General features: G+C 35.5%; 2 protein-coding genes across 8 annotated transcripts in view; both read left to right on the top strand.

Moving 5' to 3' along the window:
* FYB1 (FYN binding protein 1) overlaps nt 1–6271 on the top strand; it is a 157470-nt gene extending 151199 nt beyond the window's left edge. For all 5 annotated transcript variants that reach the window (XM_019737305.3, XM_019737301.3, XM_019737303.3 and 2 more), the window contains 3 exons: nt 1558–1591; nt 3779–3810; nt 4546–6271. In XM_019737305.3, the coding sequence (XP_019592864.2) occupies nt 1558–1591; nt 3779–3810; nt 4546–4568 (89 nt within the window). In that variant the 3' untranslated portion in view covers nt 4569–6271. The remainder of the gene's footprint in view (nt 1–1557; nt 1592–3778; nt 3811–4545) is intronic.
* A 14475-nt stretch (nt 6272–20746) lies between these two features.
* Nucleotides 20747–27196, top strand: part of RICTOR (RPTOR independent companion of MTOR complex 2) — a 104461-nt gene continuing 98011 nt past the window's right edge. For 2 of the 3 annotated variants that reach the window (XM_074328978.2, XM_019737219.3), the window contains exons 1-2: nt 20747–20858; nt 21028–21075. In XM_074328978.2, the coding sequence (XP_074185079.2) occupies nt 20810–20858; nt 21028–21075 (97 nt within the window). In that variant the 5' untranslated portion in view covers nt 20747–20809. The remainder of the gene's footprint in view (nt 20859–21027; nt 21076–27196) is intronic. The other variant, XM_019737220.3, reaches the window with a different exon arrangement.

The raw sequence follows: 27196 nt of genomic DNA, 5'->3' as shown, positions 1-27196 counted from the left end.
TAAACTTATCCCCCTTTAAAAATTATGTTAAATTGTGATGTATACCTTATTTTTTAAAGGCTGTTAACATGAAATGAATGAAAGAACTATGATATCAAAAGCTATCCCAGGATCATAGATATTCATTTCAGATGTTCTTAACATTAATAATTTTTGCTGCTTTTGCTTTGACTGAAGTAAAAAAAAAAAAGATATAAAATGGTCTAATTTTTCATACTGAGTAAAATATTACTTTACTGTTCTTTTATCATTTTGAAATATGTCTCATTACTTCCATACCCCAGGAATTCAAAGATAACCTTGATTCTTTTCCAAGTAGGATTCTTATAAACAGTTTTCATTTAAAAGTGGTGAATTTCTTGATAAAATATTTTGAAGTTTTTTAACCTGGAATATTTCAAGTGAAAGTTCATTTCCTTAAGTTTTAATCTACAATTTCAGTTGTATGAGCCTAACTTTTTTAAAATATGGTTTTGCATGTTAAATCAACATCAATATGTTTCAGTACATTTATTATCACTTGTACTATCTTTACTTATGAGCTTCCTGGTTTGTAATTTTTTTACACATTTACTCTGATTGAGAATCAAAACTAGAGTAATGTGAACCAAAACCAATAGATTGACTCAGTGAAAGAAATGATTTAGAGACTGTATTGACAAGGCAATAAATGGTACTGATCTTAAGCATACAACAGAGTTTAGGCAGTAACATAAAATTAATAATTCCAAAGGTTAGTAATATTAATTAGATGTTAGCAGACATTTTCTCAAGAAAAATAGTCCATATGTTTTCCTAGGAGTATTTAACTATGAGAGACAAACATAAGGTGCTCAAAAATGTTTTTTTTGGTTTTTTTGCATAAAATATGATCTATTTCCTACCTAACGGGAATTACTAGAAGCCTTGATGTGTGTTCTTCTAATAATGATTTGTTCTCTGAAAGATGAAAATGCAAATATTGACACTGCATCAAATGGCAAAAGCAATTGAGAAAGCTATTCCACACAGAATATGAGAGAACTATTTAGAGACCATTTACAATGCATACTCACTCCTCCAAGTAGCCACCAGATTGTTGGCATCTGAAAGCAGTTCTAACTCTGCTCAATATAATAAAATTTGAAGAGTTAAGTCTTAGATATGATGATATTTAAAATACCTACCTATGAACTACTTTTGTGATTGAAGAAACTGCACTTAATAAATTCTCCCTAAAACTGGGTCACGTGGGTAAAACCTTGAGGTAATAGATTAAAATTTGAAAGAAGCTATAGCTTAGAGAACAAAAAACATTTTCTCACTGGAGGGATGAAGAAAAATTTTAAAAGGACTAAAAGAGACATGTAGGAGAGAAAGAAAAGTAGGAGAAAAAAGGAGAAGAAAGATAGGAGAGTAAAGTGCCCACAAGAAAAATGAAGATAAATACAATTACTCAATGGGTTATATTATATTATATCATTAATTATCCTGTTCTATTTCAGTTTATTAAAAGAAATAGTAAAGATATTTCAAGTTGATACTATTAATAAAATTTATTTCCTTTTTCTTTCATAGATGGTTATGTCCTTCGGAGTTACTTGGCCGACAAGTAAGCCCATTTTCTACTGCTATACTTGTAAAAAAGAATTTTTGCTTTAAGAAAGAGTCTTAATATCATTTAAATAATACAATCTACTGAACTATCATAAATGAATTTTAGAACAATATCCTAATATCAATATGGTGGTACCCATAATAAAGTTAAAGTTTTTATAAAGTGTCATTATTAAATAGACAAGAAGCTCTTCTCATTCATGATTATACAGTCATAGTTTTATATATTCATTGGAGGCAGACACTGCAAACATTGGAGATAGATCAAAGTCACTAACACTTTCATTAATACTTTGCATTTCACTTGCTGTTTAAGGTAGTTGGTTAAATTGAATTAATCAGGGACCAATAAGTAGGTCTACACAGTAGGTGCTAATATCTCCTGTTAACAGTTTATAGTTTAACCCCTAGTTGAGGGCGTTTCTTTACTCACACCAAGCATAATAGAGTATTAAGTTGCCTTTTCCGAAGCATGCCAGAAAAAAAGATAGCAGTCAATGATTCTTCTAGTCTTATGAATAAGAAAGACATTGTCACAGTCTGGTGTTAGTGTGCTATCGAGTCCCCCAAAACATTATAAGGTTCTGTTCCAAGTTAACCACTGCAAGAAATGAGCTCCATTATGAAATCAGGACACACACCAATACAAATAGTTACAGAATTCAGCATAATAAAAAAATAAAATCAAGGAGGATTTACAAACTGTATCCATGAACAACCTGATACCAGTCAGAAAGAGACAAATCAATGTTAAATGCTCTGTCTGCAAACTAGTATAGAGTAAAAAGAAAAATAATCATAATACTTTTATTTTCCCCAGAGCATTAATCATGGTGGTAGCCATGGGACTTTTCAATAGGTTCTAGTCTATGAAAGATACAAATTTCAAGGAAAGAATAAGTGGCAGATAAAAATACCTCTTCATCAGTGATTATTAAGGATGATTAAGAGAGAATTTAGAAATTGTGCTCTCTACGTAATTATTGGTTTCCCACCTATGAAAGCGAATACTTCATAAATGTTTATTGAATGAATAATAGGAAAATCTGTCTTCTTTGCATTTCTATCAGATTTCCCATTAGCCAAACCCTCCCTCAATCTTAAAGAAAGGATCCAAACAGAATACACAGGGAACTCACAGCATCTGCTATAGTTGGCAGCAATTTGAAGGGCCTGCTGCTGTTTCCATGATAAAGGCACAGAGATAGTCCAGTAATCAAAAGTGGGTCTGGTCTGAGTAACAGTCATCTTACATTTACGAACTGTGAAACTGTTTTCTACGTTTCAAGGCTATATTAATATTTATAATACTTTCTATTTTAATTACTTGTATATCATTTTCTCCTTTATTAGATTATAAGCTTCTTGAAATCAAAGCTTCTCTTACTCATATTTATATCTCCTGGTACATAGGAGGCATTTGGTATGTACATAGAATAGAATATTGCAGACTCAGGGCCAGGTAAAACTAGGTAAAATGTGTAAAAATAGCCAGAACTATTATTATGAATGCTGCCTATAACCATAAATTTTTTAGAATTACATAACATAAGAATCACCATACTAACCATATCTTGGCTACTTATTTTATAATTAATATTTATATTTTTTATAATTAATTTTTTAAAATTGTAATTAAAGACATACAAAAATGATGCACCCATTTCCTATGTCAAATGTTATTATATTTCATTCAACGTTTGAAGTTTAAGTGAAAGTATAACTCTGATAGATATAAATAATGCATTGCAATTTTGGATTAGAGCCCCCAGTGGAATATTACACCATGATTTTTCAGTTTGTTTAGTTCAGCCCTTCTTACCAAGCTCAGCTGTGTAGTAGGCTCACAGTTAGGTCTAAAGGTGAGTGAGGCATGGTCTGTGCTCTTGAGGCACGTTCCCATTATTCTATATCTATGATAATCAGAATTAGTTGAGGGTTTTTGTTGTTGTTTTTTTGTGTGTTTTTTTTTTTTTTTGAATGAAACAGAGGATTAGATTAAGCCAATGAAAGGAGATGCAAATGAATATGAAATTTCTTCCCACTTATAAATGCATAATATGTAACGTCTCACCCTTAAATGTTTTGTCATATAAAATCATATCACTAAGTTTTTAATCTATTGTTTTAATGTTAAGAAGACATTTTCTTTAAAAATAAAAATTATTTTCTACATTTACAGTGATGGAGAGATCTATGATGATATTGCTGATGGTAAGTCTCCAATGACACCCACTACAAAGACAGGAACAGTCAATTTACTGTTCTTACAAATACTAAAAATAGTTTGCTGTATTAATTAGAGCCTTCCTATCTGATCAGAATTTGAATCACTTGCAAATGTTAGGAAAGATAAATGCCCTGAAATAATGAGAAACAATTTATTTTTGCACATGACTAGAAATCAAGGAAGAATCTCTTATTTATTTTCTTTGAAAATAGAAGTATTAAAATATTTGGTCAATTTTTAATTATACTATGAATCTTAATAAGAAATGCTTTTATCCACCAAAAAAAAAAATGGTACTTGGCCAATAAGTAGGTACTTATTTCATAACTTAATAATGCTCACTACTATTCTATAAGCATTGTATATTTCTAAATTATGATCTAAAAAATTAACCTCAACTGACATGAAGCATAATGTTAATCATTTTGCCTTTTAGTCTCCTTTGAAACTTATGATTCAACCTCACTCAAAATGACTACCAAAAAGCATATTTAATTCAATGCCAAATAAAATAAGATAACCCAAAGTCATTTTGATAGAGAATAAATTTGTCCGGAAACTTTTTTGGAATTGTACACTGAGCAATAAAAGTTAAATATGTATGTGGCCTTCATAAAGTGAGCTAATTCTATTTTTTAAAATCCTAAACCAGAAAAGTATGAATCACCCATATTTCCAACCTTGGAACTGTATTTAAATTTGCATTTTTTTTCTTTCAGGTTGCATCTATGACAATGACTAGCTCTCAGCTTTGGTCATTCTGCAATGTTCATTTGATGCCAATATGAAGTCTGGGTTTTAATTGGCATGTGTTATTGGGTATCATTGAAAATGAATGTACAAAACTACTTATTATCATTTGTTATAAAGTTCTGATTATCTTTATGAAGTTTTGAAATTTTGGACATAGAAAATGACCTCTCTGCTTAATGGACGTCTTGGAAGACTACATCAATGAGATGTAAGAACTATTAAATATCCCATTTTCTGACTCAGCTACAATTATTAAGGCGCTTCTTTTAGATCATCAAAAGACAATCCCTCTTCTAAAAAAAATCATTTGAGAAGAAATGACTGTGTTGTCTAAAGAAATATAAAGAAGAACAATAAAGAAATATGAAGAAGGAAATTTTAAAACATCCCACAAGAAGAAAACTATTGTTTGCACCTCTAAATTGTGATTTTATCTTATATTCTCTATTCAAATTATTTGTCTTTAAAAAGGCAGAGCTGTCTTCTATGTTGCTGGTGAGTTAAATATTTTCAAAAATTACAATAGTAACAGAACTTTTGTATAAAGTTTGTCCCTGTTTGTTAATTGTGAATATGTGTTAATTATTTGATAAGGATGTATGCATTTTGGGATGCACACATGAGATTAAAATTATAGAAGAGTCTAAAATGTTATATTTTTGCAGATTCATATGCTAACAGTATAATTCTGTATTCTGTTTAAAGTACTATTGTAACTAGAGTATAAATGAATGCGGACTACACTAAAATTATACAAAATGGAATTTGGACTTTTATGGCACTTCTTCACTATGAAGACTTTTAAAAAGATTTTTGTTTCTGTTTTTGTTTTTCAATTACCTCTATGGAGCTTTTTTTTAAAAAACAACTTTACTGGAAAGTTGACCAGCAGAGGAAGTACAAATTAAAGCCTGGTGTTTGTATTAGGGTTTCTATTCATACATACTCTTTCCTAAAGCAACCCAACAGCAAAATGTGAATCATCTGGGTCTCAAATGCTAAGAACACTAAACATCATGATACAAAATACAAAACCCAGCACCCAAGAAAACAGCTTCTGAAGAGTGGCCCTACTGAATTGAAATAATTTCAAATAATTGCAAAGGAACTCAAAGACTTCATATGGGTAAAGTGGGATTTCCATTAGTTGCATTGAAGTTTGAAAATAGATCCTCAACTTCTATTGCTCAATTTACAGATTCTGGAAGTCTGAGGCCCCCCATATTAGAAGCCATTAATCTCAAAGACCTCCAGCAATTATGAAATACTTTGATGTCTACTTTTTGATAAAGAAACTAGTATATGCTCACATGATGAATTTATTTTAATACCAGAGAATATTACATGTTCCAAAATGTTTTTTGTTTGTTAAATTTGGTAACAAATATGCATAATTCGCTGACAGTACATTTCCAGTAATGTTTTTTTTCTGATTGAAAATAGTATAAATTCAATAGAGTATGAGTTTTTAAATTTCAAATTGGATCAAGAGAATATTTTAGAGTTTTGGTTTATACAGCAAGAAACAGACATAGATGCCTATGAAGGATTTATGTAATAGATAACCATCTTAATATAACATAAATATTTGAAGTGTTAATTTTAATATACTAAATATTTCTGTTATAGTTTTATGTGTGGAATTCTGTCATGTGAGAAGAGCAACAAATAAATAATACCTTCAGCAAATAAGTTTGCCTCTGACTTCATCAAGAAATCAAGGCCATCCTCCTTTCTCTCCCAGAACTTGACGCCAATCTACAGGAGTCTTTCTCTGAGCTCATCCTTACCTCTTTTTGCTTCAGCCTCAGAGGATGGGGTACCTCTTGTTCAAGACCAAACCTTCCATCAGTGCCCCTGATACTTTGCCTTCCTATTTTGTGGTAGAAATTGAGATAATCAAGTGCGATTTCCTTTACGAACAATGTTCACCCTTAACCCATACCCAGAGAATAAGATGTCACTCTTCAGATTCAAAGCCACAACTTTTGTCCCATTTCTTCTTCTTGCCTGCTCTGTAGCCTTCTTTCTCCACAATTAATTCATTCTCTTTTCCTTTCTCAATCTCCCAATCTCTCTCTCTCTCTCTCTCTCTCTCTCTCTCTCTCTCTCTCTCTCTCTCTCTCTCTCTGTCCCCGTTACTCCCCATCCATCTTTTCCTCCCTCCTTTTCTTTATCTTTAATTTCTCCCATTATGTAGATTTCCTCCTTTAGGCTTAAAAATATACTGAAGTCTTTTCCATTCAAAAAACAGCAGGAAAACTTGCATTGAATTCAGATACCTGTCCAACTATAGCCCATTTCTACCTAGCTTTTCTAATCCCATTGTCTTAAAATTGTAAGGTACGTGTGGCAACCAGGAGAATGTGACTCACAGACCCACACTACAGGGAGTTTAATTCACCAAAGACCCCAGCTTCTGCACTCTGAAATCCATCACCACAGTTGTGCCAACACCAGGCCTCCCCCAACTGCTCCTCTGTAGCCAATGACTGGGCCTGACAGGCCCATGCCTGAAAGATACAGAGGCCCTCAGGTGGCAAGCTTTGGTTTGAGGACTCCCAACAGCCTTGGTAAACCTTCCTTATCCTGCATAGCACTCTGAGATACTATTACAGAACCATCCTTACCTTCACTGGGGTCAGACCAGCATTGCTCTCTGATGGCTCTCCCAGCCTTCCCCGGCTCCCTCCCCATGTTCTCTCACACATGTATTTTTCTCAGAAAAAAAAAAAAAAAGTATTGCTTTTCACTCCATCTGGTGTCTTGCTTTCCAAAGGATCCGACCCGAACACAGTACAGCTGAGAATTTGTAGAAGTACACATCTTGCTCCTCAGATCAATTGAATCATATTGAAATCTAACCACAGTGTGGTAGGATTCTGCAATTAGCAAAAAAGAGAAAAAAAATAGTCATTGTCGAAGATTATGTTGTAATATCCAAAGGCTCAAATCTACTGTTTTCCATGTTAATATTAATGGCTACTTTTCCTTCTGGGGAAGGAATTTTTGAATCAATTTTTAATTATATTTAATACAAGTGTAGTGCTTAGCCACTAAACATCTTCGTGAACTGGACAAGAACCTTGGAAGTAAATGCTACCCTTCAGAGTTATCTTCCTTCAGGACAAAATGGCCAACCTTTTTACCCCTATCTTGCTCGTAACCATATGTGGGCCACCCTGGGAAGAGCATGACCTTGTGCCAGATGACTGAAGCTGAGGCAAACCCTGAAGGAGCAGACAGCTAAAGGTGGTCTGCAGACCACACTCCCCTCAACAGGGGATTTAGCAGCATGCAGCAATTTCCCCTTCCTTAAAAGGGGTCTGGCAGTCAATGTCCACAAATGGATTAAGAGGTAAAAAATTGAGACAGACATTATGGACACCCCTTTCTAGAAATTTTACCATAAAAATGAGAAACACTAGAAACAAGATATAAGTAATAGCCAGGTGGAAAAATAAAGTGAAGAAAGGTCTTTTTTATTTTGTTTTGAGAAATTGTTTTCTAAGAAAAGTCTTGAGCTTATTCAAAAGTTAATGAGAAGGATCTAGTTGAGAAGGAAAGATAAAAATATAAGAGAGATGAGGGATAGCCAAAGATTTAAATTTTTTGAAAAGACAGAAGTTTGGATAGAAATAAACCACAAATTACAATTTTTTTCCTAACACTTTATTTCTTTTTACATTTGTGAAATGCTAAGTATTGTTCTCGACACATGATAAGGACTCAAATATTACCACATTATTATTATTATTATTATTATTATTATTATTATGCTCATTTTAAAGTATTTGCTGATGCTGCTTATATTGTCAAAATTATGTCACATATTTAAGGGTTTATTTAGTGACTGTGTACGTCATTTCTTCTGCCTCCTACTTGAGATTACCAGCTAAGTTATGTAACCTTAAACAAGAGTCTAAAACTTGCTAAGACTCAGGATCTTCAATTAGAAAATGTGAAAGTATTTATTTTACAGGGTGTATATGCTTAAGCATTTAGTACAGTGTCTGATACCTACTAACTATTATTATCATTTGCCTGCTTGCTAGTTTGCTATTATACATTTTGAACATGGCCGTGCAATTGAATCCTATTGATAGCTTACTTCAATGGTGGTAAACTTGTTCTGAGTCCTAGTTATTTGCCAGCTGATATTTGAGCATAACATAGAAACACTTAAGATTAAACACAATAAAAATAAAATAATAACAAATAAATGCAGTATCTGGGCCAGGTCCAGTTCCTACATCTGAGCATTAGGTTACAGTGTGGCACATCTTTTTTCATTTTTTATTTCCTGCCTTTATACTCTAGGGAGAAAGTCATCATTAGTTATAAATATAGATACAGATATTGACAGATATAGATATAGATATGAGTATATAGGTATATATATGGAAAGAGACACACACCAAGGTATATTTTGTTTGCATATTAAATACAGTAATATTTTTATAAGAAAAAATCTATATATATACGTATATATACGTGTATATATACGTATATATGTGTATATATACATATATATATACTTTCTCAATTTTCTTGAAGGATTTGGACTGCTATCTTTTCTTGCTCACTTTTGATAGAGACATTAGTAGAGAAATGGCTCTTTCCTATAAGAAACATGACAGTGCCAATATGATGATAAATGGCAAGTGATATTTCGCTTTGGTGTAGGGATAATAGAGAATGGTGGGAGACTGTGGCAAACAGTAAGCTATAAGCTCTGTCCATAGGAATAAGTGGCTAATTATGCTGACTATTTTCTATTTGGCCTTCCAGATTCCTCTCTCCAACCTCCTCCATCCTGCTCTGTGCCCCTCAAGACTAGCCTTCATGCACTGCCTCAAGAGGCTCCCTTGACTTACAGCTTCCAGTTTCATTTGGCCAATGAGGAGTAATAGCAGGCAGTCAGAGGGACATGAGAGTGAGGTATTTATCCCTCCAGTTTTCTCTCTGGAGCATCATCATGAGCTGGCTGTGTACTTCACCCAAGGTCACGCCTCTGTCAGACAGGCTTCTCCACCTTACGCTGACTCTGGGTCCCAGGTCTTTTTCTTCTCTCTTCAAGATTGCAACCACTCCCTGAGGTTACCATCTCCAGAGAACTGATCTTTACTTTTTGATTTCCCTACACATTGTCCGCACATTTGTAAACCGTCCCTTTATGAAACCTTTCTCAAATTTCCCAACTTGAATTTGCAGTTTGTTTCCCATCTGGGCCCTAATGATAATTATGACTCAACTTTGATGGATTGTAAGTCCACTGTTGATAGAGTCTCCAATTTTTCAAAAGAAGCTGGATATCAATTCCGACTTTTTTAAAACTGTCGATTTGATTTTTCTTAAATGCACTATTCAGACCAAACAAATTATCTCTGTATGACAGATTCGACCCAGGCAGTCTGCAACATCAGCCATTTATGATGGGAAATTAATCAGATGAAGCACGGGCTACTCTGTAGCTGTCCAACTTGCCAATAATGAGGAATCTTTTTGTGTGGGTGAGTGATGGACAAAATTTATTTAGTGTCTATGACAACCAGATTACATTTCTGTTAGCAGCACCAAATGCCACTGAGAGGTCTAATAGAAATACAATCATAAAAAAAAAGACTAAAACTGCTGCACAAAAATTCATTAGAATTGGAATGTTGGAACCAAATAGAAGTCTAAAGTCAAATTGTGGTTTGGCACTTGCCCAGCTGAGAATGATTTTCAATAGCTAATTTAGGCTACTTGTGGCCATGTTCTTATAGAAAAGGAGAGCAGAGACACCTTCTGTGACCACCAATGTCATCTCAGTTCTTGGAAATAGATCTTTGAAATATCATAGTGCTCAAACACTTTAAGTTGATAGAGTTTTAGTCAGGCATGGAAACTATCTTTCCCATTTCAAATGCATAATCTAATATATGTCATCAGATAACAAAGCTTGACTCCCCATCACATTTCTAGCACCAGTAATGAAGCTTTTAAGTTAAGATGAAATTTAGATTATTGTACTTTAACTAATATGATGTGCTTGTCAGAGCTTCACCCTAAATGGTAGAAGTTGTGTTAGGAAAAGCACTGAAATGCTGTTGCCACCCACACACCTCATGGGACCAGAGTTTTCTTTTGGTTTCTCTTCTTTAATATGTATTAATCTAAAAGAAGTACATGAAGCTATGACGGTTACTAACTTCCAAAAACTAATTAAATGTACAGGACTAGAAAACCACAAAGTATTCAAGGACACGTAAAGGTTTTCCTGCATTCATCTAGGAGAACAACAACAAAAATCTCTCCTATTCTTAACATAGCTGTAATAGTAGAAATATTAGGAAGGTTTCTTAGGTAGCGTCCCCTAGAAGCAGAGCTTGAGACTGGAGATCTTGTGTAAGGGGTTTGTCGAGGGGGCTCTCCCAGGAGAAACCTGTAAGGAATAAGGAAGCAGGAGGCCTCAGGGGAAGAAGTTGGGCAAAGATGTGGATCCTGCTGCAGTCGAGGCTCAGCCTGATTCTCGAAGGAAGCACTGAAGCAGGAATGACTCCATTGAGTCATGCCACACTGAGGCTAGGGAGTTGGGCTTGTATCCCCCTACCCCACATCAGGCTGTCCTGGGCTGCCAAAGGCTTTCTCCTCCTCCAACCTCAGACTCCTGTTCTGGACTTTTCTGACCAGCATTGCTCCTTTGGTTTGAAGGCAATTCTCTGAGGTAAGGTGCAAATGTGAACTTTAGCAGACAATTCTTACTGCAGCTGAGGGATGGGTGCACCTGCCAAAAAGTTACCAGGAATAGAGCAGAAGTAAATTTTCTGCAGAAATAGTGAGTTTTTTAAATAATTTTTTTTAGTTTTTCAAGTTACAGCTGACATACAATGTTACATTAGTTTCAGGTGTACAACATAGTGATTAGACGCTTATATAACTTACGAGGTGCTCATTCCAACAAATCTGGTACTCATCTGACACCATACGTAATTATTACAATATTATTGACTACATTTCTTATGCTAAACTTTACATCCCCGTGAGTATTTTGTACTTCTCAATCCCTCCATCTTTTTCACCCATCCCTGCAACCTCCCTCCCATGTGGCAACCCTCAAAATGTTCTCTGTATCAATGAGTCTGTTTCTGTTTTGTTTGTGCATTCGTTTTGTTCTTTAGATTCCACATACAAATGAAATCACATATCATTTGTCTTTCTCTATCTGACTTACCTCCACTCAGTATAACGCCCTCTAGGTCCATCCATGTTGTTGAAGGTGGCAAGATTTCATTCTTTTTTATGGCTGAGCAATATTCCATTGCATATATATATATCCCACCACCTCTTTATTCATTCATCCATTGATGGACAGCCAAGTTGCCTCCATATCTTGGCAATTGTAAACAATGCTGCAATGAACATATAAATGTCCCTTCGAAGTAGTGTTTTGAATTTCTTCGGATAAATACCAGAACTGGAATTATTGGATCCCATCATTACTGTGTCATATCAATGATAATCAATATGGGAGGGTAGAAATCTCCTTTGTAGCTATTTGTATAATAAACTTCTTAATTAATCATCGTATACCTTGAACTAATATTGCAACACTTCGTATATCATATGAGAAGCTTATAACACTCTAATTTTATTACATATTTTAATTCTATAATTTAAACTCACAGTACATTGTTATTGCCTTTGTTTTAAATGAGAAATTATCTTTTAATAAAGAACTTATTTATGTACCATTACATCTATATGTTAACCATTTTTATTTACCTGTATATTAACCAAAGCATTCTTTGTTCCTTCATGTAAATCTGAATTTCCATCTGATATTATTTTCCTTAAGTTTGTAGAACTTCTGTTAACATTTCATTGCAGAACACAACTGTTCATGACAAATTCATTCAAGTTTTTTAAATCTGACAATGTCTTTATTTCACTTTCATTTTTGAAAATTGATTTTACTACATATTCTAGATTATACACATTTCTTTCCTTTTTTATTTTAAAGATGCTATTTAATTGAATTTTGGCTTGTATTGTTTCTGACTAGAAGTCTTCAGTGATTCTTATTGTTGTTGCCTGTAGTTAATTTGCCTTTTGCTCTCCTCTCCTAATACTGTAGCTTTTTTCTCTTTACCTTTGACATTTGGTAATTTGATTATTATATGCCTGGAGATTATTATCTTCGTGTTTATCTTGCTAGTGATTTGCTCAGCTTTTTGGATCTGATCTTAATAATTATTGTCAAATTTGAAAGATTCCATCCATTACAATCATGCACTGCTTAATGATGAGGATACATTCTGAGAAATGCATTGTTAGATGATTTCATCATTGTGCAAACATTGTAGAGTGTACTTACACAAACCTAAATGGTATAGCCTATTACATACCTGGGTTATATTGTATAGCCTATTGCTCACAGGCTACAAGGCTTGTATAGCATGTTATTGTAACTGTGTAAAACATGAGATTAAATCAAACATAAGAGAAAATGATACAATCAAGAGACACAGTAAACACAAGATGTATGAGGATGCTGCCAGTGTAACACGACATACTATTTTACAGCAAAATATTTTTTATAAGTAAAAAGAGACCACTCTAAAATAAATATAAAAAGTATAATATAGTAAATACATAAGCCAGTAGCAGGCATTTATAATAAAGTATTACATACTGTACATAATTGTACGTTCTAAGCTTTTACACATCTGGCAGTATAGTAGATTTATTATTCACATCACCATAAACACAATGTGTTGTGCTACGATATCACAATGGCTATGATGTTCCCAGATAATAGGAATTTTTCAGCTCTTTATAATCTTGGGAACCACCATTATATACGCTGTCTGTCATTGACCAAAATGTCTTATGCAGCACATGACTGTATTTCTTCAAATATTTTTCTGCCCTAATCTCTCTCTCCACTTTTCTTGGGACTCCAATTACACATATGTCAAATTATTTGACTTTTTAAATATGGGTGACTTAGGTTCTTTCTTTCTTTCCTTTCTAGTCTTTTTCTTCTTTATTTTTTTCTATTGGGCTATTTTCAAATTCACTAATCCTTTTCGTTTTTAATGTCCAATATGTTATCTGGTGAATTCTGATATTTTTGATATTGTATTTTTCATTTCTAGAATTTTCACTTGATTCTTTTTTACAGTATGCATTTCTCTAGTTAGAATCTCTGTCTGTTTACTCATTGTGTCCAATGTTTCTTTAAAATCTTTAGCCATGTTTATAAAATTATGCTAATTTCAATGGCTGTGTTATCTCTGGGTCTGTTTCCATTGATTATTTTTTGTCATGACAATGAATCACATTTTCCTGATTTTTCACATTTAATAATTTTTTTATTACATGATGGACATTTTAAACACTGTATTTCAGATTTGGGATATTGTTTACTTTTTAATGAGTTTTGTGCATTTTTGTCCCTATTCCTTTATTAATTTATTGGCAGATTAGCTTGATCCTGTTGAGACTTGGTTTTAGGTTTTATTCGGATGTGTCTATAGTACCCTTTATTTTAGAGCTAGTACAGCTTTACCTCTAAGTTTTGACCTTTATAGGATCTCCATGCAACACTTTCCCTAAATTATAGCCTTTTTGGAGTCATAACTGAATGCTCAGAGTGTTCACCAAAGTCTCTCTGCTTGCTGGTTGGAACTCTAATGTCTTTTAGAAATCTGCAAGTCCTGGAATCTCTATTCGGTTCACAGCCTCCAGGAGCTGTTCTCTGCCAGGCCTCAGAGAGTCTCACCCTATGGTCATACAGCTTAAAAATTCAGCTAAATAATCAAGAGGATCCATGTACAGATTTCTGGAGCTCCTGCTCTGTACAGCTCCCTCGTCTCTAATATTTTGGCCCTCAAATTTCAATTGCCTTTTTATCTCTGAATTTAAGCTTTCTTTCCTTTATCTAGTTAGACTGATGTTATCTGTTTGGTTTTCACAGCTTATGTTGTATTTTGAAAGATGTCCCCAGGTAAAAGCTAGAAAGAATGTGGAGCTCATCTTGTTTGTTTCTTTTATTTCAAGGTCACAGTGCCACACTATCTATTGTCCAAAGCCTAAAAAGTTTTTAATAATTTTTTTCTAGGTTAATAATTGTTTATTGTGGGAAAGTAAATCCAATTCCCATTCTCCATCATGGGTGAAATCAGAAATCCTTCATTTAAAAACATCATTTTATATATAGCTCCTTTATATTCTGTTTTCTATCATCAATATCTGGAGTCCATGGAATATAATTCTATTTTTTTCTACTTATTATTACTTAAGGTGACTTTTTCTTACGAGTTTGATGGTCTTTGAACACGTGAGCTCTTAGTCATTCCATCTTAATTTGTGAAGACTCCAGGAGCTGACAGAGTGAACACTCTCCTCCAGAAAGGATTTGTAATTGCTACTACTAGAAGCCAGGGGTCGCTACCAACCTGGGTCCATTTGGTCCGCTTCTAGGATGCTGGGCTTAATGTAGAAGCCTCATGTTCTGCTTTTCTACCTTCTGGCAGTGGCTTAGTCCTCAGATCTGGGGTATGCTATTGGCATTTGTCCTCTATCTAGGTTTTCTTTTCCAGTTTCTATTTGCTCACTCTAATTTTAGTACTGTTTTGTTTGTATGTTTTTTTATGGGGTTTTTGATGTTTTTTTCTTAACCAAAAAAAAAAAAAAAAAAAAGGAAAAAGAAAGAAAAAATTAAACTATTCATGTTTTATTCTATAGATTAACAATGGAGCTGTCATTTGGTCAGTAAGTTAAACAGGCATGAGTAATATAAGGTATCCTGAGGAAGGATTGGGAGTCCTGCCATTCAGAGGAGTTCACAAAACTGCCTCAGGTGTTCTTTCCACTTGGGTACATGGCTATATATTATGCCCAGGAAAATGGATATAAGGAGTGTAAAGTATCCTTCACAAAATGGACTCATGGCTTAAAAAAGAATCTGCAAAAAAACTGCATGTATGTAATATAAATAATGAAAGCACATGCACAGGATTTTAAAATATGAAAGATCAGATACTTCTACTTCTGATATTAGTTAGCATTTTATCAACATTACAAGAAAAAAAGCAACAGTAATTTAATCACGTCACAAAGTCAGCCAAAGTTTTTAAAACTGAAATTAAAATTATATGAAATATGAATTCACGTACATTATCCTTTACTATTTTTTAACTCTATATGTATATCATTCATTGAGATGTTAGCTGATTAGCAAAATATTTAAAAAATAAGTATTCAGAATATGAAGGCAATTGTTTTGTATTTTTTTCAGTGATGTTAGAAGTCATGAAGTATTGAATCCTTACTTTGCAAAAAGAACGACTTCTTTTTAGTAACAGACAAAAAGGTAAATATCTGTGGGGAATATGGTGGCATTTATTACTATTATTTTTTAAAGTGGCTGAAAAGAACTATCAAAGAAAATAATTTGTTGACAAAACTAAAATGCAGTCACATTTTTCAACCATGATGGAAACAGGAAAAGAAGGGGAAAAAAGCTGAAGATTTGAAGTAAAAGGTATTTGAACAAATGGACATTACAGAAGCTTTGCTGACCAGTTAGATGGAAGCATAGATGTTTCTTTAGTTGTCTGAGCTTATGGTATTAGCTAAATTCTGTTCAGTAATGAAATACACAAATAACTACTTTTTTTCTGTGCCACCAAAGTAAGGATGCATCAAAGAATGTGTATTGTTATAAGTGAACAGCTTCCTTAATAAAAGTAATGTTTTATTAAAAATCAACAAGCAGTTGCTCTAAACGAAATTTAAATATTAGGGATTCACAGAAGAACAGAGGTAGTACCACGTGTGATAGTTTCATATAATAAAGACCTTTAAAACACAGTTTAATTTTCACATACTTGGGAAAGAGAAGGAGAGTGACTATGAAAATCTTTTGTACCATGCAAATGTTTGATACTTATTGAGTAGCAAACTTTGTTTTCATGATGACTGGTGGCTTACAGTAGCATGTTATCTATCAGATTTTTAAAAAAATTAAATCTAATCTTTCCCTTCAAAGTAATGTGAAAACAATAACTAAGTTATTACTCATCAAAAGAAACTTGTGCTACAAAGAGAGCATTTAGATATTTGAAAACATTTCCACAGTTTTGTGATTTTTGTGTGTGTGAAGACAATTAAAAATATAAATGTGTCACCTTTGTAATATTTACAAACTTAAAAATCTTGAAAACAGTGTTTTTTAACTGCTTAAAATCTTTAGACAAAGAGTTTTAAAACCATTTGCTAAAAATGTTTAAATTTTATGCCTTCCAGTTGGCTTTGAAAACAGGTTAACATTAAGAGAGATATTTATTAGCCAAATTACATAAAAAACCTTTGTATAACTAAGGAATGGAATTGAAAAATGAGTGTTATGATTTAGAAACTGCAGCCATTAGAGTAGTTCTTCCATTTTTAATTTGTATTTTGTGAGGTTTCAGCTACTAAATCCCAACATGTAAATAAACCTTTCTTAGAATTAGACTTTTGAGTTGTTGTATCACAATATTTTTAACAAGAAATTCAAAAAGTAATGAAATATATTCAGCCCATTGCTTTTATTTGTGCCATAGTAACATAACATTAAAAATTACTTTTAACTATTTTTATTTCATCTTTATGTTTTATTTAATAAAAAAAGTAAATATACATGTATTGGAGTATGTGGACAATTTTTTTAAATGAAGACATGCACAATTTTGATAGGTCCATTACTTAACACATTATTATAATCAAATATATATAATGGTTGTTTAGGATCACCAACAAAATTTCTCTAAAATAGTTTCCTTAAAAAATGCACAAGTAAAATTTTGTTTTAGAACAATTAAAATGAGAAAAAAAGTTAAAAAAATCACTCGAAATTCTACCAACCAGAGATAATCAGCATTGAAATTTTAATGCATGCCCTTCTAGATTTTTATGAATATATGTACCTTCTTTTTTACAAACATAGGCTTATTCTTCATTTAAAATTGTGTTCATAGAGGGCCTTTATACCTTACAGATTTGTTAAAAATGAAATTTAAAGGAGACTTTTGTGAGAGAGATTAAAATTTACAGGAACAATACTAAAAGGCTACTTCCTGCTGTGACCAAAGCTGAATCTTTATTATCAGCCCTGTGCAGGATTATAACATTTGTTGAATTTAGCCCATTGCCTGTCATTTTAATGGCCTTTATCTAGATGTTAAATGTCTGATTTAACTATAAAGAGAAACTACCAGAAAAGAGACTGACCAAATATTGTGGTTTTCGACTTGCTTTATCTTCACATGGCCTATATAAGAAGGCAGATAGATAAAGAGAAATAAATTTTTGCAAGAGTTTGTTTAACGTTACCACTGCATCTGAAACTGATAAAATTTGGTTTAAAAACTAGAATTATTAACTGTGTATAATAGGTTAGAAAAAAGAACCCACAGAGTGACTATCAATGGAGACATTACATCTTCAGGATCCAGCAGTTATCTCTTAGAGGTGTGGTCCTGGACCCAATCTCATATAACCTTTTTTATCAATGACTAATACTATGAGAAGAAAAAAAAACATTCATTCACACAGCAAATGCAACCTAGTTAGGAAATGAAAACTAAGAAGAGGAAGTCACATTCTCAGTGACCAGATTAGAATCAAAATGACCCGGAAAATTGGAGAAGTAGTAATAAGTAAACACAATGAGTAAGACTTGGGGTGGGCTAAAATAAGGAAGAAAAACAAGTTTCAAAAAGAGGAGTGGCTAGCAATTGGCTAGTATGGAAAATAAGTTAGAGATTTTAACAAATAAGCTGACTAGGATCAATAACGTAGTGCTGTTGTTTGAAAAGCAAACACAACATTGTGAAATGTATTCCTTACTAAAATTTACCTAAACTCCTGCTTCCTAGTTGAGTGTTATTTGCAAACACTAAGAACTTGTTCTTTTTACCAGAAATGCCATTCACCTTAAGAGCAAATGTGGAGAACACAGCTACTCAAATGACTGAGACGTAACAGAGGAAAAAGTAGTTTCATTGTAAGATTGGAGAAAGATGATTTCTTACTTCTGGAAGAGATGGATTAATTGAATAATGATCTTTAAATATGAACATACAGTTATAAAGAAGAAAGGCTACTGGATTCAGGCTCTCATGTACCTAATTTAAAAGTGGGTCAATTGTTCTCAACTTTCATGAAAGACTGAAAGAGAAAAGAAAATGAAATTTTATTAGTAAGGAGTTAATTTAGAATAGACAGGGATAAGAAAAATAGTATAAAAAGGGTTGGTTGGAATTGGAACAATTGTAAGAATCTGGTAGACTTTTCATTGATAGACTTCTTCTTTTCTAAAATGGTGAAATGTGATGCAAGGAGAGATGAAATACAAAAATTTTAATGTCCTAGCCAGACCTCAAGTTTTGTGATATCTCCCTTAGGCTGTAACTATAATCATTTGCACAAAGGCTTAAAAGCTAGAAAAGAGGTTGCAAATTTGTTACTGAAATTAGTATTGGTGATGTCAGGAGATATTTTTTAAAATTACTCTGATTCTATTGTATCCTTGAATCTAAGTGCAGTATCAGCGTGAGACATCTGATTGCAGACCCAGGAAGCACCTGGAATATACAAACAGAGAATATTTTAAAATTACAGACAAGTAAACAAGAACAAAAACTATATATGTAATTCCACCACTGAGGGGAAAAATAATCAGTTAACATTTTGATGTATATTTTTCAGACTTTTCTCTATGTGCGCAGATATGTAAAATATTTTATAAAGTACTGTATACTTTTAATTTTGTATTATTTTAAACATTTATGAAATGGGAAATTTGTGATCTCTCGCTTGATTTAATATCATGAACATTATCTCCTATAAGTATGCTAGACCTATATTGTCATTTTTAATGGCTACAATAATTTGCATAATCTTTGGGTCAAGTGTTTCCAATTTTAGTATCTCCAATTTTTTTTTAAAGCATCAAGAGCTTTGGAATAAAGAAGGAATCCGAGCATTTACTCAACTAACTGATTATACGTATATTGAACATTTATTTGTCTGGACACTGCATTAACAGGAAGCTGGGAAAAGAGAAGTGGTTACGGCAAGTTCTCCAGTGTCAATTAACTTCCAGTCTCACGGAATAGAAAGACAAGAGTTGAGAAATAGAAAGACAAGAGTTGAGGAATAGGAGGCAACAAAACGCCCACCCTCTCTTGAAAGTTAATCTAGTTTAAGAAAAAGTTGCTGGGTCAGGGGCGAGGTGTATATATATTAATCAGCTAAAGCAGTTTCTAGAATTCAACTCTCTAGAGTTAGCAATTGTCCACATTTATATTAGCCACTTTTGTAGGAGATACACAGACAGAAAACCCGGACACAGCCCTCAGCAGCCCGTGCTCCGTTCCAGGCAGAGAGGAAACTTCCCTTCCCCGAGCCTCCCGGCGTCCGTGCGCGCGCGGGACCAATCCCATCCGCTGCCCGGGACGACCACCCTGCATTCCAGCAAGACAAAACCCCACCCGACCACTTCCACTTTTACTAGTAGCACACCGGCCGAGTGTGGCTTTGAAGATCAAATGCGAGGCTGCTTAGTTCGGTGGTCAGAGAACGAGGGTGGAAAACAAACTTTGTTATGTGCGTCTTAACTTGGTGGGAGCAAAAGGACTCTAGGAAGGGAACTGAGTTATGTTAAAACTGTGCGCAGCGTTTTGTTTTCGTTTTTTATAAAAATCACTTTAACTCCTGTATTAGGAAGGGGCGTGGGGCTGTCTGTCCCAGAGCTTGAAAGCAAGCATGAGAATCGTGCAGGATGGTTTCAGCAGGTGGTCAGCCGGCCACATCCCGGCCTCCTCCCAGCTCGCTTCGGTTTTGACTACGGTTCCCGCGGCGGCTGGAGGGGAAGCATCCTCCAGCTGTAAACTCGTATCAATGGGATTCCCCTCGTGGGAAATGTCCCCTCCCAGCAGACGTGCTCCCAGAGGGTCAGGCGCGCCGCCGCGCGCCCTCTCGTTCCCGAACGAGGACGCGCAACCGCGAGCTCCACCGAGACCGAGTCGGCACGGAGCTCGCTGCGCGCGGGGTGCGGAGTCTCCACCGCCCGCCGCCCGCCGCTGCGGAAGGGCGGGGGAGATGCTGCTGGGGGCGGGTGAGGCGCGCGGGGAGGGGAAGGGGTTCTCGCGCGATTGGGCGAGGTTTCCGGTGTTGTGACTGAAACCCGTCAATATGGCGGCGATCGGCCGCGGCCGCTCGCTGAAGAATCTCCGAATACGAGGTAAGCTCGCTGCAGCCCTCATCCCCACTGCTTGGCGCCCGCCACCCCTGGCACTTGCCTCCCCCTGGCCCTGGGCGGAGGGAGCAAGCGGGGCTCTGGCCGGAGCCAGGTCTGCCGCCGCTGGCCTGCCCTCGAATCCTAATTGGGTCTGTGTGTCTATTTCGCGCAGGGCGGAATGACAGCGGCGAGGAGAACGTCCCGCTGGATCTGACCCGAGGTAACGCGGGGCGCCGCTGGCCCCGGCGAGGGCGCGCTGCTGGGAAGGAGCGGGGTCTGGGGGCCGGGGACAGGCGCGGGCTGCGCACGGGACCGGTGGGGGTGCGGGAGCCAGAGCCCTACCCGGGGCCGCCTCCCAGGACCCATCCCCCTTCCCAGTGCCTGCTTCCCTCGCCCGGAGCTCTTCTCCGGGCCTCTGGGTGCTGTGGGTGCCGGGGAACACCGAGCGGGACACGGCGCGGCCGGCGACCCTCTGGATTCCGGGGACCCCCAAGGAAACGCTTTACTCCTATCCCGGAGCTCGTGCAACCAAATCCTGGGGGCGGCCGGAGGGAGGTAGAGGCTGTTATTTAGGTTGCCGGAGGATGTCGGAGGGAAGAGCGACCACATCCTGCCTTCCCCGTCCTCCAGAGCAGAAGCCGGACCTGCTCGGTTCTTGCTGACTGCGTGAAATGTTGTCTCTTTGCCCACCGCCCTGGGGGACCCGTAGCATTGATAACTCAGTAGTGAAACCTAGAGCGGGTGAATACTGCTAAGTATCTGATTTACGCTGTATTTCCCTCCTGTTTCCCTTTCCCGGGCGGCTGGGATTGTAGTTGGCAAAGACCGCCCCCTCACCCTCGCTGCAGGTTCATTGTTTACCTTCTGCAGTGGCGCTGGGTTTGTTTACACCTTCGAAAATGGGTAAACGCCGCTTATATTTTTAAATATCTAATCCGGCTACTGGCCAGTATATCCTCTCAGTCATCGTACTGGAGTTTATTCGACAATATGTCTCTGACGATGTAGTAGTTGAGTTACGGGGTTTTTCTTTTCTCTTCCACGGTAAACAGGATTTGGTCTACTGATTCCGAAGAAGTCATATTTCACACCAGCCTTAGCTCAGAATATAACCTGGTTCAACTGTACAGAATCAGTTTCCTTTTTGAGACTCAAAAAACACACTAGGCAGTTTTTAAAAAAGTGGTTGTAAATATTCTATATAAAATTTTTTTAAAAAAATTTTAACCTATGTTGTATTTGACATATTGACTATTATCTATCTACAGTGTTAGATGCAGGCTCATTGTTGAGGCTCATCTTTGTATTTAAACCATAGTGCGCGTTCTGTAATTTGTATATCATAATGTAAAATTACTATTTAATAAACTAAAAGGCTAGTTTTCCTTTAGCTACCAGAGTACATTTTTGTAACAGTTGTTTATTCTCTGAAAGTTCAGGGCCTTAGTTTTGGGCGAAGTAGGTCCTTTTACTGGCAGAAGAATTTCTAAAATACAATAAGCCTTAAGTATAGAAATGGCAACGAATTAGATCATTAATGCTATAAACTGGAACTTTTTTACAGCAGATAGGGTTTGAATATTAGTGTAGAAAGATGTAAAGCTTTTGACTTTTGTGTAATAGTTTGGAAACTTGACTATATATAACACACATGTTATGAACATGAAATGTGTATGAAATATATTAATATATGGGGAAAGATTTTCTAGTAAATTTCCTAACAGAATTCCCACAAGGCCCAAAATTAGCATTTGAGTTCTGTAACAAATGTAGTTTATTAGTGATTTAATTTATATATGAGAATATATGTTTTAGATGAAGGTGAAAGAGCATTTATTAGATAGATCTTGAGTCTAATTTCTTCATTAAAGACCTGCTTGGATGTGATGCTAGAAATAAGTTACAGTTTGTTGATGTCAAAATTTTGGATTGTGAAAGAGCTATGTACAGTACAAATTTGATGTGATGCCTTTGGTTTACTAATTTTCCTCAAGTACCCAGATAACTCTGTATGTTTATTATTTAAAATGCAGTATTCCCTGAGCATTTAGTAAACACCTATCTATGTCCTTAGGCATTTCTAGGCAATACAAAAAGTGCAGAAAATGGTATTTCTACTTTCTCTGACAAAATATACTTCAGTTTGGAATGAAATACACACAACCAATTGAAACTGATTGCAAAAACAATATACAACTAAGAGTGAGACGTTATATGAGAACTGTATTCCTAAATGCTAAGGAAGTTTAGAAATAAAGTGATATGAGTTAGATTCATTATATAGTGATGCTATTGTTGAAGAAATTGCTATTCTGACAAACATTTCATTGTTAAAAGAAGGCTTGTGGATCTAACATGAAGAAAAGTTCATGAGGAATTAAACTTTAGTAATAATTTGAGAACTGTGGGGCAGTGTGGGTTGCAGCTGAAGGGCAGCTGTTTGTGGATTGGATTACAGTATGTTTTAGATAAAGTTTGGGTAACCAAAAATAATATATATTTTTTAATGGTAAAGCAATGTTTGCTCTCATCCTAATGTTTTTTAATGCAACCTTTGAGAAATTCATTGTGTAGGTATCCAGCAAAGTTCATTATAAAATGGAGGTCATGGTCATTGTAATTCCTTTAGGAAAAGAACAAATTGTAAAGTAAAATAGTTCTGGGTTGTAATTCAGCTGTGATACTTAATAGTTAGGTGATTTGGGGCAAGTTATTTGACCTTGCTTAACTCTTGCTTTCTTCATCTCAGAAAGGGGGGGGGGGAGAGAAAGGGACAGAACAAGAATGAACTTCAAAAGATTATTAAGAATGTGAAAAGTAAGTGAGCTAGTGCTTAATGGAAGTATTCAGCATAGGACCTGATACTCTGTGAGTGATGTTAATAAAATGCTAGTTGCCTTCCTACACTATGAAATCAAAATAATTTATACCACATTTAAAATATTTCAAATGATTGTTTTGAATATTATACACTTGTTAATAAAGAATTATGGTATTAAAGATTTCATTTTTTTGAGACATACTATTAAATTGGATATAGTTTGTTGGAAGTAGAGTTGTTGAATATAGCAATTGTAAAAAAGTAATGGGAGATTAACAGTAAATTAGGTCTAAGCAAAGAGCAATGTATTAGTGAACATAAGATAAAAGGTGGTATTTTATTTTATAGAACCTTAGAATTTTTCTCCCTGACTCCAGAAAATTTCCTAGTAATAATAACTTGGCTGGCCTTGCAAGTGTCTTGAGGCCCAGGAGAGTTTTAAGGTTCTTTGGTTTTGGTAGTGGTGTTAGCGCTGTGGTTCATTCATAGTCTGCTTCAATTAAAAATTGTTGATGGATTAATTTTGATCTAGTTTAGAAATTTCATTGCAGTAGATGTTGTAGTCCACTTATTGGTAATTGTTGCTTTCGGTTTTGTTTTGACGACTCTGTTTAATTTGTGAAAGTCCCTGATACTTGCTATCGATATTAAATACATTCTCTGTTTTGCAATCCAAAATCTGTTTTGAAACCCAAATGCTTCCCTTAGCCGCTTCTACTGCAAGGATAGTCTATTTTTTACCAATCCAGTTGTGCATCTCTTCCTGGTACAGCATAACTTGAAAAGACACAGTATTTTTCCTGTGTGAGCCCTTCCTAGTATAATGTAATTATTGTATTCAAAGTTAATTCTGAGCACAGTATACACTTATATTCAGATGTAACTATTAGAATATAATTTATTGAGTTACATATTTTTTGAGTTAATATAAAAGTATTGAGTTACATATTTTTTTCCATTAGTAAAATTAAGAATAGTGATTGTCTTAGTTGATGTTTAATAGTTAGAAAAGTCGGAAGGTTTTTTGAATAATGACTTGAACACTAACTTTTTGTTTTCAGATTTCTTCTAGTTAGGATATTAACTCATGCTGTTTAATTGCTCACTTGTTAGACAAAGCAAACATTGACTGAATGCTTGTTATATACTAGATGCTGAATTGAGTGCTGGAGGAATAAAGATGAGGAAGATGTTACTCCCATTTTAGAAGTTTACTGGAACAGACATAAAGAAGTGATTGCAATATGGAACAATAAATTGAGTAATCAAAGTGTGCAAGGACCAGAAGTAGCCCTGAGCAGAGAAGGATTCACTGGTGGGTAGAGGATCAGAGAAGGCTTTACAGAGGGGTTGACGTCTCATAATCATGGACATAGTGGAAGGAAACATCGGCTCAAGAGAATATAGCACACCTTGGGAAAGGTGGAGAGGTAAAGTCAGCAGGAAGAGGAGCTGCCTAGGAGGCTACTGATACAGTCTGAGATGATGGGGAACTAGGCTAGGATGTAGGGGCACAAATGAAGTTGCATATCAGAATGGAGGAAGCACCTAATTTTTTCTTCAGATTCCATACTGACTTGGGAATCCTACTCTGCAGGGAATTTTCTTTCTTAAGAAGGTAGAAGCTGTCTAATGTGAATTTGCTTGTCTTCTTCTCTTTGTATTTTACCCATACATAGCTTCTGTTTCCCTGAGGTAGAGAATAAAGAATCTCTGATCCTGTCCAAGACTAAGCTGAAAAGGAATTTTATGCTCCTAATACTTATCCTCTAAAGTTCTTTGTAGAAGCAAATATTGCTTCCTTCTTCGTGTCTTCCTTCCTATTGGCTCACTTTTCTCATGTTCAGCAACATTTGTTGTATCCATATGGATCAGATACTACACTAGGCATGGGCTGATAGTGGGAGATGTGGAAAGGTAAAGACGAGGATTGTAAAATCTGTATTTTTCTATAGGCTCCACAGACAGAATAGTTCATCTTCACTGCTTTCTTCCTTTAAACACTACACTCGTAGCTTTGCAAGCACAACTCTCCCCCGTACTGAAAATAGTTTCTTAAAGAACGCTGGTAACCTCATGCAAAATTAATTGGCATTTTTAAGTCCTCATTCTATTAGTAGTAGTATTAATAGTTTTGTTCTAGGCACTAAAATATATTTTCTCACTTAATCTTCAGCTGCTCTTTGAGGTACTCTTATCCCTATTTTACAGTTGAGGATATAGGCTTTGAAATTCCAAGGGACTGAACTTGGAAGGTAAGTAATTCTTCCAGGGTCACAGGGCTAGCGAGTGAATAACTGCAGCTCGTGCACTGTTGCTGCTACTATTGCTATTCTTGCAACTCTTTCCTCGTTTGACTTCTGTGAAATAGTCTCCTGGTTCTTTACCTCTCACGCTGCTGATTTTCTTACTGGCTGGTTTACCAGCTCCTTAAGCAAATGAACTCTGAGGTTCTGTTTTTGTCTTCTTTTCCTCTCTACTTCTGGTGCTACCTCCCTGAGCAGCCTTTTCACTCTTGGCCTCACAAATCCATGAATTGAGATGGTTATGATAATTACATTTTTATTTAGACGCTTCCTTCTAAGCGTGCAGAACATGTTAGCATCTGTGTCTGGTAATCATGTCAAAGTGGTGACGTGTAAAGTGTTGCACCCGTAGCATACCTGCTTCTCACTTCCGAGGTACCACCACCACCCTCTGTTACTCAAGCTAGAGACCTGCTGCTCATCCTCTGTTCAGTGGCCAAGTTCCTCCAATTTGCCTCTGAAATACCGACTGAATCCAATCTCTCCTACTCTCATTGTTTGGTCTAGTTCACATCCTCATTATCTCATTTGGATGATAGTAAAATCTTTTCTCTCACCTGTTTTCAATCCCTCTGCTGTACGATTGCCAAGATTATGTTCCTGAAATCTAGAGCTGATCTTGTCATTCCCCTAAATAAAACAACAAAACACACATACAGTCTCACACTCATGCTGTACTGGCTCATTTTTGCTCACTGAATAAAGTCCAAATTCCTTAGCTTGGCATTGAAGGCCTTTCATGATTTATTTCAGAATTTTCTTCTGTACTATATTAATCATGCTATTCTCATTTTATCTGTTTCTCTGCATAGTTCACTTATGTAACACATTCCATCCCTTCTTTATACACAGTACTTCTCAGAGGGATTGGGGAGAGTGCTTGCTTAAAGAACCACCTCCCCTTTCCTCATCTTTCCCCTTGGAGATTGTGTTATGGCCCTGCTTGAGAATCTTTGCTTTAGTTAAAGGTGAGTGTTTGTTATTCCTTGCACATGGCATGTAGTTTCTATTCACTTGACCTTTCATAGGTTTTTTCCTCTGCCCAGAGTTCCATTTGCATTACTACTTATGGAAATTCTCGCTTAAGGTCTAGGTTACATGCCACTTCTGGAAATTCTTCCTAGTCATCTCATTGCTTCTCCTTTACTCTTCCACATCTCTATTTCTTTCTAACTATCATGTATTTAAAGTTTTTTGTTCAGTTCTTTTTCCTT

This window comes from Rhinolophus sinicus, chromosome 3, assembly GCF_057876585.1.
Source record: "Rhinolophus sinicus isolate RSI-liver-muscle chromosome 3, RSI-T2T, whole genome shotgun sequence".
In the NCBI taxonomy this organism is placed as follows: domain Eukaryota; kingdom Metazoa; phylum Chordata; class Mammalia; order Chiroptera; family Rhinolophidae; genus Rhinolophus; species Rhinolophus sinicus.
The sequence above is the reverse complement of the archived record's forward strand: the minus strand, read 5'-3'. Positions and strand labels throughout refer to the sequence as shown.